The sequence below is a fragment of the Cebus imitator genome, unplaced genomic scaffold (assembly GCF_001604975.1).
Source record: "Cebus imitator isolate Cc_AM_T3 unplaced genomic scaffold, Cebus_imitator-1.0 Scaffold457, whole genome shotgun sequence".
Classification (NCBI taxonomy): Eukaryota; Metazoa; Chordata; class Mammalia; order Primates; family Cebidae; genus Cebus; species Cebus imitator.
In genome coordinates this window covers 527353-544934 of record NW_016107772.1, presented here as the reverse complement: position 1 = coordinate 544934, position 17582 = coordinate 527353, and the positions used below count along the sequence as shown (strand labels likewise).

The window sequence follows — 17582 nt, the reverse complement described above, 5'->3', positions numbered from 1 at the left end:
TTATTTATTTATTTGAGACAGAGTCTCACTCTGTCACCCAGGCTGAAGTGCAGTGGTGCTATCTCAGCTCACTGCAACCTCCGCCTCCCAGCTTCAAGCAATTCTCCTGCCTCAGCTCCCAGGTAGCTGGGACGACAGGCACTTGCCACAATGCCCAACTAATTTTTGTATTTTTAGTAGAGATAGGGTTTCACCTTATTGGCCAGGCTGGTCTCGAACTCCTAACCTTGTGATCTGCCCGCCTCAGCCTCCCAAAGTGCTGGGATTATAGGTGTGAGTCATTGCGCCCGGCCAGGCAGATTCTTTTAAATGCTTCAAGTATCCGTGTCAGTTTCAGGACCCTCCTATTTGACATTACACTTGTGGTTTTTCTCCAATTTCAGAGTCGGGAAGACATCACTCATGAACCAGTATGTGAATAAGAAATTCAGCAATCAGTACAAAGCCACAATAGGAGCTGACTTTCTGACCAAGGAGGTGATGGTAGATGACAGACTAGTCACAATGCAGGTAAGCATATGTCTTGGCTGTGTTAACCAGGCCTTGACAGTTCATTTAGTCTTAATCTTTCCTCATACGTAGACATTTTCCTTCCCTGTTATTCAAATCTTACTATTCTATTTGTAGATAATTGGCTGGCACTCAGTGAAATTTGAATTTGAGATAAATAGTGAATACTTTTTAGTATACTTCTCATATGTCCCAGATACTACTTGCTAAGACACACTAAAATTTCCGCTTTAAAAAAAAAAAAAAAAAAAAAGCTTAGATTTATCCTTTCTTGTTTTTGTTGTTGTCTTAGGTTTTGTTGTTTGCTAAATTCGGCAACCTGCAGGTCTCTGTCTTGAGTCTCTCTTGACATCCTTGCCCAGTGCTTTAGGTGAACATCTTTATGTCTCCCCTAAGTAGTGAGACATAAAGTTTATTTTTTTTATTTTGTATTTCATACATAACTTCAAGAGTTGTGTTTCTATTGGGCCAATCTGTTTTTTTTTTTTTTTTCATGTATCAGCTTGTTAATCTTTCAAGGGTTTCCCTTTCAACAGGATAAGATACAGATTCTTTCATACGACTTTTTGAAAATACTTCACATTCTGGCTGTAAACTGTTATTCACTTTTTTCTCCTCCATTAAGTCATTTTGTTTGTATATATGTATTACATCCCTAGAAAAGAAACTCCTGAAGGATACCTTGAGCCCAGGATTTGGAGGCTGCAGTGAGCTATGACTGCTCCATTATACTCCAGGCTGGGTGACAGAGTGAGACCCTGTCTCTAAATTAAAAAAAAAAAAAAAAAAAAAAATCCCAGGATTTTCCCTCCTGTGTTTTCATCTCTTTCTTCATGGTCCATGATGCCAGCTGAGGTTGTCAGTAAAACCTCACTTTGAAACCAAACTTGGGGTAAAAGTAGATTATTCTGTCACTTTTCTAGGTCTTCGAGTTACACATCAAATCTGGGGCCAGTCATTCCAGGGACAGGTTTAACCTGCCTATGAGAGTCACAGTAATTTTCCCAGCTCTGTGGTCACCAGTGATTTCAAATTTGTCAATGTGATTGTGTTTCATCTTCACAGTTAGAACCAGACCGTGACTTTGGAGCATAGCCTAATAATAATAACCTGATGTTTGCCCTTGAGAGCATCAGCCAAGACATTCATGCATACCATTATGGAGGCATGGAAAGATGGTAGAAATAGCTATTACTCACTTTTTTTTGTCTCCTTCCAGTCCTTCCAAATCATGTGCTGCTCTTACGGACCTATGTTAGTGGATGTATCTCTGCTTCCAGCAGGGCCTTACACCCACCTGAAACCTCTAACTTTTAGCTCAGATCTTTTGAGACTTCTATCTCTATGGCAGTTGTTCTTTCCTGTATACTTCTAGAGGCAGATACAATTCTAATCCCATTGTAGTCCTAGCAGGTACCTGGCAAATAGGGGAGGCTCACTGAAATGTGTGAATGATGGAGGTTAGAGGTAGAAGTTTGAACATGCGTTGACCTCAAGCTATGGCATGTTCCTAGAGGATCAGGACTCTTTAACAATTGACTCACACTTCTAGAACAGAGCTAGTATGAATCTCCCATCCTCACCTCATTTGTACACACACACCTAGAGATCTTTAAAATATAACTGTAGTTTAAGCAAGTCAAGCTTGATAGCAGGACTGGAAAACTTCAGCCCAAGGAATTGGCAAAGCTTGTGTCTGAAGTTGTTGCAGAAACTCAGTCCCACTATCCACATGTATAGAAATCTTTGTCTCAAAGGATTTAACATAAACAAATAAAAACTTGTCATTCCTCGGAAAAACAAGGGTAAGACCACTCTGTAGGGATGTTTACTACCACAGGAGAGAAGATGAGTTCATAGCCACATGAGGAAATAATGTACCACAGAGATGTTCACAATGACTAGAGATGTTCTAAAAAGAAATAGAAACCATAATGGAAAAGGGATACTATAAAAAATAAGGATATGGAAAACTTAGAACTTAGAAGTGAAAAAATAGTATTGAAATAAACTAAATGAACAGTTAAACTGTAGATTACATGCAGCTGAAAAAAGCAATAAGCCGTAAGAGCTGAGCAGATTTTCTAAAAGAAGACTTAAAATTGTAGGAAACCGAAAAGCAAAATCTTAAGAGCAGCTATAGAAAAAAAAAAAAGACGTGACTTAATAAAGGAACAACAGACTGATGCAGAAGGGAGTAGAATAACTTCAGGGAACTGGGGTAAAGGCCCATCTGAAGATTCTCCATGTGTACCAGCAAGACTCAGACTACCTCTTACTCAGGGAAAAACAGAACTTCTACAACTGAGCTATGGTTTTGATAGCCATGTGGGCCAGGGGATTCAGAAATCAGAGCCCAGCCCCTGCAGGGTTGAGGGTCGTCGTAACAATCCCATCTGTACCACTAAGCTCTGGTATCTTGGGGCACTGCACTCCTGAAGTAAACCCTATCAGGAGATCCACAGGGCACTGAATGAAGTGAGGAAAGAGTGGAAAAAGATAACAAGAGGTTGAAGCAAAAGGATGGCCCTTGTGCTCTTGCAGCCAGCTTCAGATACTAGAAGTAAATGAAAGTCATTGTCTTTGGACAAAGACATCATTATCTTAGATCTTGAGGAATCCCCATGTGTTTTTCGAGGGCTTTTAGCAGCCTGCAATAAACAATAATCAAAATAAGAAAACAGGGCACCACAAGAAACCAGTGGAAACTTCCCTGGTAATACCAGAGTGTTTTTGTAAAGAAATAAAGAGGATACAGAGTTTCAGTTATATGAAATGAATAAATCCTAGAGATCTGTACAGCATAGTGCCTATAGTCAATACTGTATTATACACTTAAAAATTTGCATGCTGGATGCAATGGCTCATGCCTGTATTCCTAGTGCTTTGGGAGGCCAAGAGAGGAGTTTGAGACTAGCCTGGGCAAAATAGTGACACTTCATCTCTACAAAAAAATTTGAAAAAAGAATTTACTAAGAGGATCTTATTTTAAGTGGATCTTATTTTAAGTGTTCTTATCACAAAAAATAATAAGAGGATGGGAGGAAACCTTTTGATGGGTAGGTTTGTGGCCTGCATTGTGGCAATAGCTTTCTCTCCAAACTCATCCAATTGTATGCCTTAGATGTGTTCCACCTTTGTATGTCAACCATATCTCACTAAAAAAGCTTTGGTTAAAGATAAGATAATCTTTTATCTACAGAGAAGAAACTAAACAGTTAACATTGATTTGGGTAGAAAACACAAGTCATTGAACTTGTGAAAAATGAAGCACAATCATTGGAATTTGGAAATTCGAAGAATGCTGCTAATGTACAGCAGATTGGCCACACCAGAAAAGGGCTGGAAGAATGAAAGAAAAATGGCAGGAAATATGAAAGAGAGAAATGAAAGTGTGAAGATTGGACCTACTTTTAATCAGTCTCAGAAGGTGTAAAGAGAATAATAGATCAAAGATGATATTTACTGAGAATTTTCCAGAATTGATGTGGCACCAATCCACTGACTCAGGAAGCCCAAATTCCAGGAAGGATAAATAAAAAGAATTCTATGTAAGTCATAATGAAATTAAAAAAAAAAGACTTGGCCTGGCACGGTGGCTCACGCCTGTAACCCCAGCACTTTGGGAGCCAAGGCTGGTGGATCAGAAGATCAGGAGTTCAAGACTCAGCCTGGCCAAGATAGTGAAACCCCGTCTCTACTAAAAATACAGAAATTAACTGGGCTTGGTGGTGGGCACCTGTAATCCCAACTACTTGGAAGACTGAGGCAGAGAATTATTTGAACCTGGGAGGCGGAGGTTGCAGTGAGCCAAGATCGCACTGCTGCACTCCAGCCTGGGTGACAGAGCGAGACTGCATCTCAAAAAAAAAAAAAAAAAAAAAATTAAAAATAGCCAGAGAAAAACTTGACAAGCACTGCACTGAGGCTGACTCTTGGCAGTAGCAGCAGAGCCCAGCAGGCAGTGGCATATGTTCGGAAAGAGACGGGCAGCACAGTGTTCTGTCTCTGATGAAATAACCCCCCTGAATAAAAGAGACACCTTTAAGGGCTAGTGGAAGAAGTTTTAAAGGATAACTCCAGGCAGAAAGTGATTTCATGTAGAATGCTATGAAGGAAGAACACTTCTATATATACTTATATCTATTTTTGGAATCATGAGTATATAACTGCCAAAGTAATGTAAGGAAACAAAGATCAGAACTATAATGTATAGGGAAAGATTAGTGACTGCTATGTTTCTTGTTGTTTGTTTTTTTTTTTTTTTTTTTTTAAGTTCTTGATACTATTCAGAAAGAAGTTGGAAATTAGTATCTTAGATGGAATCAAATAGTCATGACAGATTTCCAGGGAACATATTGTGAGTTTGTAGTAATTTAAACAGATATCACTGTGATACGCACACCACAGGAACAGAGGGCACAGGCTGCACCTCTCTGGGAATGCTTGAGGAGAAGGAAAGTGGAGGGTAAGTATTTTATTTTATTTATTTTTTATTTTATTTTGAGATGGAGTCTCACTTTGTTGCCCAGGATAGAGTGCAGTGGCATGATCTCGACTCACTGCAGCCTCCACGTCCTGGGTTCAAGCAGTTCTCCTGTTTCAGCCTCCTGAGTAACTGGGATTACAGGTGTCCACCACCACACTTGGCTAATTTTTTGTTTTGTTTTGGTTTGGTTTGGTTTGGTTTTAGTAGAGATGGGGTTTCATTATGATGGCCAGGCTGGTCTCGAACCCCTAAGTGATGATCCCACCTGCCTTTGCCTCCCAAAGTGCAGGGATTAGAGGCGTGAGCCACTGCGCCTAGCCAGTAGGGTAAATAAGTGGGACCAGGACAGGGCTTTGCATTCCAGTGGGGGGACCAGAGGATTCAAGATCTGAAGGTAGACAAAATACAAAGTGAAAACTTAAAAAATGAAAATAGTGAATACTTTGGACTTCTGGCATTTTTAAATACAGAAAATACAAATCATAAAATGTTAAAGATTGATAATAGATCACATTAAACATCTGAATAACAAGATTCCCAGAATAACAGAAACAAGCCACAGAAGCAGGTGAAAAAGATGATAATGCCTAATAGTATCCAAGCAGTAGGCAACCTGGTGGATGCTACAATATAGGGAGTGGAATAGCCTCAGGTTGATGGTAGGAGTGTAGTAATGAGTACCGCCTTTTCAGTAGAAACTGCCACTGTGCTCCCCAGTGTCAAACATACACTTAGGCAGCAATCCAGAGTTCTGAGCCTGAGGGTATGGCCCAGAGAAACTCCGCCTCCTGGGCTCAAGTGATCTTCCTGTCTCAGCCTCCTGAGTAGCTGGTATTACAGGGTTCTACCACGGCACCTGGCTAAATTTTTTTTTTTTTTTTTTTTTGGGAGAGAGTGGGTTTCACCATGTTGGCCATGCTGGTCTTGAGCTCCTGACCTCAGGTGATCCACCAGCCTTGGCCTCCCAAGGGTGCTGGGATTACAGGCTTGAGCCACCTTGCCCCGTGGGGTATAATCTTAAATGGAGAAAACAAAACGTTTTAAGACAAGCAGCCTGGCTGGTTTCCTGTTTTGATGTGGTCTAGAGAAAAAAACAAAAGCCCCCTACTCAAGCTGTAGCTTACTTAACTTCCAGAGAATCAGCAACAGAAAACCCTAAGAAGCTATTATCACAAGTTCACGCTTCATGGGGCTAGGGACCTCTCTGGGGCCTCCCAGTGTGTGTAGTTACACTTACACTTCAACTTATAGTTATTTTTTCCTCATTTTAATGCCAAAAATCACACCCAGGGTGGATATTTAACCTGCCAATGCCACAATTCCTGAAGAAGCATTTCCAGCCACTGTGCATGCACTAGAAAAACCCCTCCTATGCATACCCTGACATCACCCCTCCCCATAGGAAAGCCCTTTAAAGGTAACTCCCACACTGCTTTCGGGGAACAGCTGCCCCTTTCCTTTTGCAGTGCTAGCTCACTATGCACAAGCTAAATAAACTTTCATTTTCTCTTTGCTATTGTGTCTGGTGATTTCTCTTGATTTCTGTCATGGAAGATGAGAAGAACCCAGGGCACCATTAACAATTTCAATTAAAATATTAAAAAATTTAAAGATCACAGTCAGCCATAGGACTGTACTTGTTGTTGATGTTTTGATTAAATACGGCCTTTATTTTTGTAAATTCAGAGTTAAATTAATTTTGTTAACTCTCTAGGAACCCCTCAACTTGTTGCCTTTTCTTTTTGTTGTTTTACTTTGCCTTCTTTGTGTGTCTGAGTTCCAGATGATGAATTGGTTCCACTTAAAAGTAGCAGAGTTCTTACGTAATGGTAGGAGTCTTGTAGGAGTCTATCTGAAGGAAGCCATTTGAAATAAAGAAAAAGCTCTCTATGCTAATGTTAATTGCTGAGTTGTTTATAATTATAGGAAATTGGCAGCAATATTTTCTTAAAAATAGGAATGGGTGGTTCACTAAATTTGTTAGGCAGCAGTAAAGTCCAGTGAACCTGCTCTCCCCATGTCACGCCATCTGCTGTTGCCAGAGTGCCCTGGTGTGTGATGGGGTAGAGGGGAGGGGCGTGGGAGAATGTGGAGAGTGTCACATATGTGGTCTAGGATTTCAGCTCCAGAAAACCCCTCTGTGCAGATGACTAGAACTCCTTCCTGTGTGGGAGGATGCCAAGTGTTCTTTCGTTTGTTTGTTCTTTTGTTTGTTTTTTTAAGAATGGGGTCATTTTTCTGCTTCCAGTGATGCATACATATTCAGGGTAGAACATTGGAGAACCAGAAGAGCACAGAGTTGAGTATCACCAGCAGCCCCGATCCTGTGTAGTCTACATGTGTGGACTTTTGTTTATTGTATCTGGGGAAGGCAGAAGAGCATTTAGTGCCCTAACCTGCTGAGAGGCAGTGGAATCATTAGAGATAAATTTGTCTTTTTTTTGCTATTCATCCTTATATCTGTGTTGTCATCATATTCGTCCAGCTCTGTTTGAGTACCTGTTACAGATCTAGGGCAGTGAGGATACCCAGCCTTGGTCTTAAACCTAGCATGGCTGTGAATGATGTGGCCAGCTTGGAGCTGCTCAGTAGTACCTGGTTTAATCTCTACTCTGGTGTGTGTTCTCATTGTCTTTCTCTTGGTCTCTTTCTGCCAGTTTTTCATTCGTTTTGTTTTTTAATTGAAGTATAATATAAATGAAATAAAAAATACTAATCTTTTTTATTGTTTAGGCAAACTTTTCATACAGTAAAATACATAGATTGAACTGTATCATTCATGAGTAATCACCTCACCTCCCTGTATTTCCATTGCACTCAGAAAGTTCCCAGAGTACTTAAGTCTTAACGTTTATAGCTCAACTTTTACACACCACCTGCATGTGACCACTACTTGGATCAAGATATAAGAAATTTCTAGCACCCTGAAGGTTGGACTCATTTTCACTCACTCATAGACACATACTCACATACACTATTTGTGAGGATTGTTTTGGGTACTCTGGTGCTGAAATTTGTTTCCTGATGTCTGGTGTCATTTGTCTTAGTGGGTGGCCCCACAATCTAGCCCATTTCCTCTGGCACCTCGGCATATACACTCATGGTGCTCTGCCAGCATTCTCCCAAGGAATAAATGTTTTATCTCTCACAGATATGGGACACAGCAGGACAGGAACGGTTCCAGTCTCTTGGTGTGGCCTTCTACAGAGGCGCAGACTGCTGCGTTCTGGTATTTGACGTGACTGCCCCCAACACATTCAAAACCCTAGATAGCTGGAGAGATGAGTTTCTCATCCAGGCCAGTCCCCGAGATCCTGAAAACTTCCCCTTCGTTGTGTTGGGAAACAAGATTGACCTTGAAAACAGACAAGTAAGTACCAATGGTGATAGGTATTGTCACACTCACCTGCTCCCCAGGGGCTTTGTGAATTTGGAGAGTTCCCTGCTAAGCTCACATGGCTGTAGGAGGTGCTGGTGGAAGTCTTTTTACCCTGTGCCAGCCCTTCAGGCCAGCTGCCTTTAAGGACCAGGACCCACTGACCTGGGTTAAGTCCCCATGCTGCCCCCAGCTGGCTGTGACTTTGGACCGTTGTCTTGGCTCTCTGAGCTTCAGTTCCCTTTCTGAACTTTGAAAGAAGGAATTCGATTTTGTCGTTCTTAGTAGTGGCCTCCCAGCACCTCCAGGCCATGCCTGGATCTCCATGTGTGCGGAATATTGCTTTGGGCTTTGAGTGAAATTGCCGTACTGTAGTTTCAAATATTATTTCTGTTGGAAACATAGACTCTTTCATTAATTACAAGATTTGTTTCTGACCATGGATCTCTTTTTCTTCCCTTCCTAAGTGATTTAGTCCTTATCTCTTGGCTGATATTGGGCTAGGGGTTGGGGAAGGAATGAGAACGTGTCAGTGGCATGGGTGACATCACACTAGCAGTAATGGGGAAGGGACTGTAAACCTTAAGACCAAGCTGCTGGGCAATTCCTGTCCTGGGATCTCTGAGGTCCCAGTAAACACTCTTCATTTCTTCCTAGACTGGCTTCTTACTCTGTTCACAAACGGCTTTTAAGGTTTGTGAACGGAGGGTCAGAAGGTATGGGCTATAGACTGAGACAGGCTTTGAGCTCTCTTGCTGAATCCTAGCTATCCTGAACATAGCCAGCAGGGCGAGTTTGGATGGGTCTGCAGGTCTCCTCCAACCCCGTCTTTCCCTAAGTCTGTGTCCTCACCTGTACCACCTGTAGGCAAGGGGCCATGACACTTCCTGGGGAGGATGGAGTCACTGCTGGCTGCTTCTGTCATGAGCCTATGTGCACCCTGCTTCTTTCAGGTGGCCACAAAGCGGGCACAGGCCTGGTGCTACAGCAAAAACAACATTCCCTACTTTGAGACCAGTGCCAAGGAGGCCATCAACGTGGAGCAGGCGTTCCAGACGATTGCACGGAATGCACTTAAGCAGGTAGGTCTCCCACAGCTGACCAGCCCCTTCTGGTGATGCCTGACCACTGACCCAGCTCATGCCTGGCCTCCTGTCCTTAATCTTCTTCCCCAGCCTACTCTTTCTATATAGCCAGAAAACCCTATGTGTTCATCTGGGAAGGTTATGACATGTTCTGCTTAAGCTTCCAGAAATCCCACTTTGTGGGGAATAATCTAAAAGATGCAGAGGCCATGAAGACTGAGGCTGCCCCTTTTTTACTAGGCTTGTTCTTGTTTTCTTTGCATGCAGTTGGGAGATCGGGTCACTGGGAGTCCCCAGTCAGATTGCTGCTTCTATTTAAGGAGGTAGTAAACTTGAATATGAATCCCAGCTCTGCTCCCTACCAATCATTATATCTAGTTTGGGCTTAAAAAAATATATATTATGGCTAGGCGCGATGGCTCACACCTGTAATCCCAGCCCTTTGGAAGCCGAGGTGGGCAGATAACTTGAGGTCAGAAGTTCAAGAGCAGCCTGGCCAACATGGTGAAACCCCATTTCCACTAAAAAATACAAAAAGTTAGCCAGGCCTGGTGGCAGGCACCAGTAATCCCAGCTACTTGGGAGGATGAGGCAGGAGAATCACTTCAACCCAGGCAGTGGAGGTTGAAAGTCTGTTTTGATGTACAGCTGTGTTAGGGGCAATGGTGAGTTAAGGCAAGTCATGAGGCATCATTAGACAGTATCTAGGGGTGGTCAGAGCTATGGTGGGTTTGGGGGGTTACAGAGAATACTTGAAGCATGTGGTGGCTGTGAAGGGCAAGGAAGATTCTGCTGACTCCAGGAAGCTGGCTGAATGGAGGTAATGGCTTTCGGCAGGGCATAGAGTTGTTTGGAATGGTTGCTGCAAGGACCGGGGAAATTCTGGCATGGGTGGGGTCTGCACTAAGTGTTCCAGAATAAAAGGGACAGACCTCTACCCAGTGAGGAAATTGTCCCACCCAGAATGCCAGGAGAGCCCTCAAGTTGTAAGGAACAGACCAAGATGCAGACTTGGCTACCCTCACTCCCATATAATAAACTGTTATGCTTTTCTTAATGTTCATATAAAGGAGTGGAAATCCAAATACATGTTAAGAAAGTGCTTCCCACCTGTTTCCTTGTTGCCTGGCATCAGAGTTTTTCTCCTCCATCACTACTGTCCCTGTTGTCTTATAATAATGCTTTTATTTTTAAAGCTAGCCCCTAAGCAGTTAAATTTTTAGATTGGAAGATGTGTTTTATTGTAAGTTAGGGTGCCAGGTTGCTTTCCCCAGGTGGAGTAACATTTCAGCAGGGTGGGCTTGCTTTCTCCCACCTCCTTGCCAGCAAGCAATAGGTGTCACCTGTCACTCTGCTGACATTGCCAACCTTTGGGTGAGTAAATTGCCACCGTCGTGGCTGAGTCCCTCTGAGTCACTGTCCCTGGGGCTTAGCCATTTGGATTTTCTCTGCCACACATAGCCAGCACACAGCACACAGTTGGGCATCTCTCAGTTCTGATGAGCTGTTGGTGAATTGAAGTTAACTCTACTTGCATTTCAAGTGACTTTTCCAACTCTGTGGTCTTTTTAAGTCCTTTGACCTTAGGAAAAAAGTAACTTTTTATTTGGGTATATCATTTTAAATTGCTGTGTTTCCTATGTCTACATCAGATTTGTCTCTAATTCAGCTGGAATTTATTTTGGCTTATGGCAGGTAAGAGAGACTCACCTTTTCTCTCAGGCAGCTCAGCCAGTTGTTTTAAATCAGTTGCCTGTTGTTATGTAAGGGATTTCCCACTCTGAATAGACTGGCCATGCTATTTAGCTCATATGTGCTGGGATCTGTTTCTTGTCTCTGCAGTCTGTTCCGGTGATGTCTGTGTTCCCTCTTCAGAACTGTCTTGATTTGACTACCTGATGAGGCAAGTTTCCCCTTGCCACTTTTTTTTTTTTTTTTTTTTTGAGACAGAGTCTTGCTCTGTCACCCAGACTGGAGTGCAATGGCATGATCTTGGCTCACTGCAACCTCCACCTCCCAGGTTCAAGCGATTCTCCTACCTAAGCTTCCCAAGTAGCTGGGAATACAGGCATCTGTCACCATGCCCAGCTAATTTTGGTATTTTTTAGTAGAGACGGGGTTTTACCATGTTGGCCAGGCTGGTCTCAAACTCCTGACCTTGTGATCTGCCCACCTTGGCCTCCCAAAGTGCTGAGATTACAGGCATGAGCCACCACGCCCAGCCTGCCACATTCTTTTTTAACTAATAATTTTGTTTGAGTTCCAAAATTTTCCTCTCTCACTTCCCATCCCCCAAATAAAACTGTTGAGATTTTGACTTGAATTCTTGATTTTCTTCAAGCCCATTGTTTTTTTCTCATCGATTACAATTATGTTGTGACTGTTAAATTCGTCTGCTCAGGCTGCGTTAACAAAACCCTACAGCCAGGGCGGCCCCAACAACAGACATTTTGTTTCCTCACAGTTCTGGAGACTGGAAGTCTGTGAGCAAGATGGTGGAACATTTTGTTTCTGGTGAGGGCGCTGTTTGCGGCTCGCAGACTGCTGTCTTCTCACTGTGTCCTCCCATGCCCTTTCTGCTATGTGCATAGAGAGCAGACACACGAGCAAGGTGTCTCTGGTATCAACTCTTCTTAGAAGGATATGAATTCTCTCAGATTAGGGCCCCACCCTGAGACCTCATTTAACCTTCATTCCTTCCTTACTCCAAATACAGCCACCTGAAGGGTTAGGGCTTCTACACAGGCATTTTGGAGGAACACAAACATTCCGCCCGACCGGGCGCTGTGGCTCACGCCTGTAATCCCAGCACTTTGGGAGGCCGAGGTGGTGGATCAGGAGTTTGAGACCAGCCTGGCCAGCGCAGTGAAACCCCATCACTACTAAAAAAAAAAAAAATACAAAAAATTTGCCGGGCATAGTGGCACACTACTGTAATCCCAGCTACTTGGGAGGCTAAGGTAGGAGAATTGCTTGAACCAGGGAGATGGAGGTTGCAGTGAGCCAAGATCGTGCTACTGCACTCCAACCTGGGAGACAGATTGAGACTCCTTCTCAAAAAAAAAACAAACAAAAAATAAATCACAGTCCACTAGAAGAAATGGGAAAAATTAAAATAAATAAATAATGTTTAAAAATTAAATGAGCTGGGTGTGGTAGCTCACGCCTGTAATCCCAGCACTTTGGGAGGCTGAGGTGGGCGGATCACCTGAGGTTGGAAGCTTGAGACCAGCCTAACCAACGTGGAGAAACCCCGTCTCTACTAAAAATACAAAAAATTAGCCGGGTGTGGCAGTGCATGCCTGTAATCCCAGCTATTCGGGAGGCTGAGGCAGGAGACTCTCTTGAACCCAGTAGGTGGAGGTTGCAGTGAGTTGAGATTGTGGCCATTGTACTCCAGCCTGGGCAGCAAGAGCAAAACTCCATCTCAGAAAAGTAAAAGAAAAAAACATCTAGAATAATAGGCACGTCTATTGAGACAGGAAGTAGATAAGTGGTTGCTGGGTCTAGAGTGGCATAGACTGGGAATGGGAAGGAACTCCTAATGGCCATAGAGTTTTTTTGGGTAGGGTAGTGAGGGTATTTTGGACTTACTGATCGTTGCCCAACTTTCTGAATATACTAAAAATTATTGAAGTGTACACTTTATGGCATGTGAGTTAAAACCCAATAAAGCTGTTAGGAGTGCAATGGCTCCATCTTGGCTCACTGCAACCTCAACCTCCTGGGTTCAAGCAATTCTCCTGCCTCAGCCTCCTGAGTAGCTAGGATTATAGGAACCTGCCACCACACCTGGCTAATTTCTGTATTTTTAGTAGAAACGAGGTTTCACCATGTTGGCCAGGCTGGTCTTGAACTCCCACCTGCCTCAGCCTCCCAAAGTGCTGAAATTACAAGTATAAGCCACCATGCCCAACCAAAGCTGTTATTTTTTAAAGTATGAATTCCTAGATGTTTTATACTTTTATAGCTATTGTGAATTGAATGATTTTTTTTCCTAGATAACTTTTAATGACTAGAAACAGTACCTGCTTTATCTCCAAATCCTAGAACAGTCCCTGGCATACAAGCGCCCAGTATTTAAGTGACAGTGTTTTCCTGTACCCAAAAGTAGAATGCTGTTCCTCACTGGAAATGTTACTTTAGCAAAAGCCCCACTAAAATGACCATAGTTCATCTGCTCTGATCACTTGTCACAGATAGTGATAAAATGGATCCACGGCTGCCTTTCTAGGCCTGCAGCATTTGGGAGACAAAACTCTGCTGAACCTTTGGAAGAAGAAGCAAGGAGACGAGAGGCCATTGGCCCAGAAAAGTGAATGGGAGATGGGGAGGTAGAAGGAGTGTTCCAGGCTGAGAAGGCAGCTCACACTCAGCTCCAGCCACTTCACCTCATGCGTACCTTGGCTGAGGGTTGCCAGATGTTTGAGAAAAACTAGAAATCCAGATCATTGTTAACCATTTACAACTGTATGGAACATATAGAAGGCACCTGAACTGGATGTGGTCCCAGAGCTCTGAGATGATGATCTGATGGAGGACATCCAGGAACTGTGATCCGATTGAGAACATCCATGAACTTCGGTCCTGATTGTTGAGTGCAGACTACTGCTTCTTCTAGCAGGATTTCTCTCTTCACATTGACCTGGAATTCTCACAAAATCTGTTTTTCTTTTGCTACTCCCCTGAACATGGCACCTTCTGCCAGAGCTCTTCCTTCACTGAGTGGGCAGGCTCTGCTCCACAGCTCCCTGCCCACTCTGCCCAAGCAGAAGTGAGCCAACCCCTCCTGGGCAGAAAGGGCTCACAATGAGGGCTGAAATGTTTCTGTTCCCTGAGTAACCAACCTTTCTCTGTCTCCCTGTCCAGGAAACAGAGGTGGAGCTGTACAACGAATTCCCTGAACCTATCAAACTGGACAAGAACGACCGGGCCAAGGCCTCCGCAGAAAGCTGCAGTTGCTGAGGGGGCAGTGAGAGTCGAGCACAGAGTCCTTCACAAACCAAGAACACACGTAGGCCTTCAACACAATTCCCCTCTCCTCTTCCAAACAAAACATACATTGATCTCTCACATCCGGCTGCCAAAAGAAACCCCATCCAACACAGTTACACCCCACATATCTCACACACACATACACACACACACACACACAGATCTGAAGTAAGCAAACTCCAGCCCCTGCCCATGATGGCTCCTTGGGGTCTGCCTGCCCACCCACATGAGCCCGCGTGTATGGCAGCAGGACAGGCCAGTGGTGGAAGTCATTCTGATACGGAGTTGGCATTGGAAGCTTCTTATTTTTGTCCACTGGAGAGAGAGAGAACTGTTTACAGTTAATCTGTGTCTGATTATCTGATTTTTTTTAACGGTCTTGTGGTCTTTTTACCTCTCCCTTTCCCCTCCCTCCTTGAAGGCTACCCCTTGGGAAGGCTGGTGCCCCATGCCCCATTACAGGCTCACACCCAGTCTGATCAGGCTGAGTTTTGTATGTATCTATCTGTTAATGCTTGTTACTTTTAACTAATCAGATCTTTTTACAGTATCCATTTATTATGTAATGCTTCTTAGAAAAGAATCTTATAGTACATGTTAATATATGCAACCAATTAAAATGTATAAATTAGTGTAAGAAATTCTTGGATTATGTGTTTAAGTCCTGTAATGCAGGCATGTAAGATGGAGGGTTGAACCCTGTCTGGATTGCAGAGTGTTAGTGGCTGAGAATTGGGAAATCCAGCTAGCGGCAGTATTCTGTACAGTAGACACAAGAATTATGTACGCCTTTTATCAAAGACTTAAGAGCCAAAAAGCTTTTCATCTCTCCAGGGGGAAAACTGTCTAGTTCCCTTCTGTGTCTAAATTTTCCAAAAGGTTGATTTGCATAATACAGTGGTATGTGCAATGGATAAATTGCCGTTATTTCAAAAATTAAAGTTCTCATTTTCTTTCTTTTTACTCCCCCCCCACTCCACACTTCAAAACTCCCCTATTAGATCAGCATCTTACTATGAGAGTGAAAGGAAAACCCTAACAGATCTGTCCTAGTGATTTTATCTTTGTTCTAGAAGGCGCTCCTTTCAGGGTTGTGGTATCCTTAGGTTAGCGGAGCTTTTTCTCCTTTTCCCCACCCGTCTCCCCAATATTGCCCTTTATTAATTAACCTGTTTCTTTGGTTGGAACCCTGGCAGTTCTGCTCCCTTCCTAGGATCTGCCCCCGCATTGTAGCTTGCTTAACGGAGCACTTCTCCTTTTTCCAAAGGTCTACATTCTAGGGTGTGGGCTGAGTTCTTCTGTAAAGAGATGAACGCAATGCCAATAAAATTGAACAAGAACAATGATCATCTGCCTTTGCCCTGTCTTTTTTTCCTTCTTCAAGAGTCTTGGCTTAGTAAAGACCACATGAGCTAATCATAGCCAATGCCTTATCAAGCAGGAGAGCCCTCTGTAAATGGGCATGTGTGCCGCTTTGGGGCAAAAAGGCTCTCTCCTATCTGGTCCTGTAGTGCCTGTCCCTAGTTTTGGTTGGGAGGGCGGTTATTTTAATTGCAGTGGTGGAGGTTGGGAACCACGAATGGAGAAAGCATTGTCCCTTTAGAAGAGCAACCACAAACTGCTGGTGACCTCTGAGCCATGCATAGCCTGTAGGTATAACTGTAACCGAGTCATGTGTTATGTGTTTTGTTTTTAGTTGACCTAGTTACTAACACTTAGATGTATAATTCTGCATTTGTCACAGGAGAGGAAGATTTGGCAGCAGAGGCCCGGTATTTCAACATAGGTAAGCCCCCACCTGGAATGGAATAGTTGTCACTTAGAAGCAGTCTTATAAAATAGTAGTAATTCAGGTTGTCAGTCACTTGAAGTTTTGCAGAAGTACCTCATTGACTTAGATCTTGAATTCTGCTTTGCTACACTCTTCTACATTTTCACTTCTCAGGCTCCTCAGTTGATTTCTTTCCTTATGGCTCCTCTTGGCATGTACTTTATGTGTTAAAAAATAGCATAATTTAGAAGCTCAGATGCTACACAATGTGAGATCATCCACAGTGCAATTCTGCCTTGGCTGGTGGTGCATGGCTTGAATCTTCTTTGGTCCTGTATTTTGTTTGCGCCTCAGCAGGTGTTTGTCCTCTAGAGGAGCAGAGTTCTCTCCAGCTTGGGGCCCAGTGACTGGGCCACAGTTTGTGTACCCCTGTGTGATGCTCACCTCTGCAAATCAGGCCTCTGTTCCTCTGATTGTGTTCCACTGGCCTTGACCTTGTATGTGACATTCAAATTGACCTTGACCTCTGCCCTGCTTGACCTTCATCCTAAAACTGATGATCATCCTGGCATTAACCTGCCTTAGCTTGAGATGAATGTAATCTTTAATTGACTCTGATTTCAGCCATTGTTCTTATCATATCTTACCCAAATTTTAACGGCTTTGGCTTTGAACTGACTTTGACTTTATCCTAAACATGATCACCAATGAGTGACCATGACTCTGACCCACCTCCTGACCTAATCATCACCTGACTTTGAAGTTAACATAGAACCCTACCGTGACAATAAGTCTTACTCTCTGACCTGGACTAATTAGTCTCATGTCCCATCAGCCTGATGGCTGAGCTTGGTGTCATATTATAACCCTAAATTGCATAATGTTCATCTAAGGGATTCAGCTTAACCACAATAGGAAATCATACCTGAGACTGAGCTCTGCACTAACAGAGCTCAGTGCCTTTTTTTGTATTCCTGCTTAGATTTAGCATAAGCATGTGTTTTCTCTCAAAAGAGAGGAACATGTCATTTTGCTGCAATAAGCAGCAAGGATTTACTTTTGAGAATAATGTCTGGGGCTGAGTTTGTTTGCATTACTACGGATTGTTTGGGTTCATTTGTATTTGTCTCAAGGTAAGAATGAGAATTGAGATGAATTGTTGTTAGATTTACGTCCATCTCAGTTTGCTCTAACAAGTAACTAGAAGTTACTTTTGGCCAGGTGCAGTGGCCCACGCCTGTAATGCCAGCACTTTGGGAGGCCGAGGTGGGTGGAACACTGAGGCCAGGAGTTTGAGAGCACTGCCTGGGCAACATGGTGAAACCCCGTCTCTACTAAAAATATAAAAATTAGCTG

At 43.2% G+C, this 17582-nt stretch overlaps 1 protein-coding gene across 1 annotated transcript in view; it reads left to right on the top strand.

Moving 5' to 3' along the window:
* RAB7A (RAB7A, member RAS oncogene family) overlaps nucleotides 1–15802 on the top strand; it is an 83192-nt gene extending 67390 nt beyond the window's left edge. Inside the window, exons 3-6 of the mRNA XM_017511946.2 lie at nucleotides 384–510; nucleotides 8151–8369; nucleotides 9329–9457; nucleotides 14330–15802. Coding sequence (XP_017367435.1) covers nucleotides 384–510; nucleotides 8151–8369; nucleotides 9329–9457; nucleotides 14330–14425 — 571 coding nt within the window. The 3' untranslated portion in view covers nucleotides 14426–15802. The remainder of the gene's footprint in view (nucleotides 1–383; nucleotides 511–8150; nucleotides 8370–9328; nucleotides 9458–14329) is intronic.
* The last annotated feature ends 1780 nt before the right edge of the window (nucleotides 15803–17582 follow it).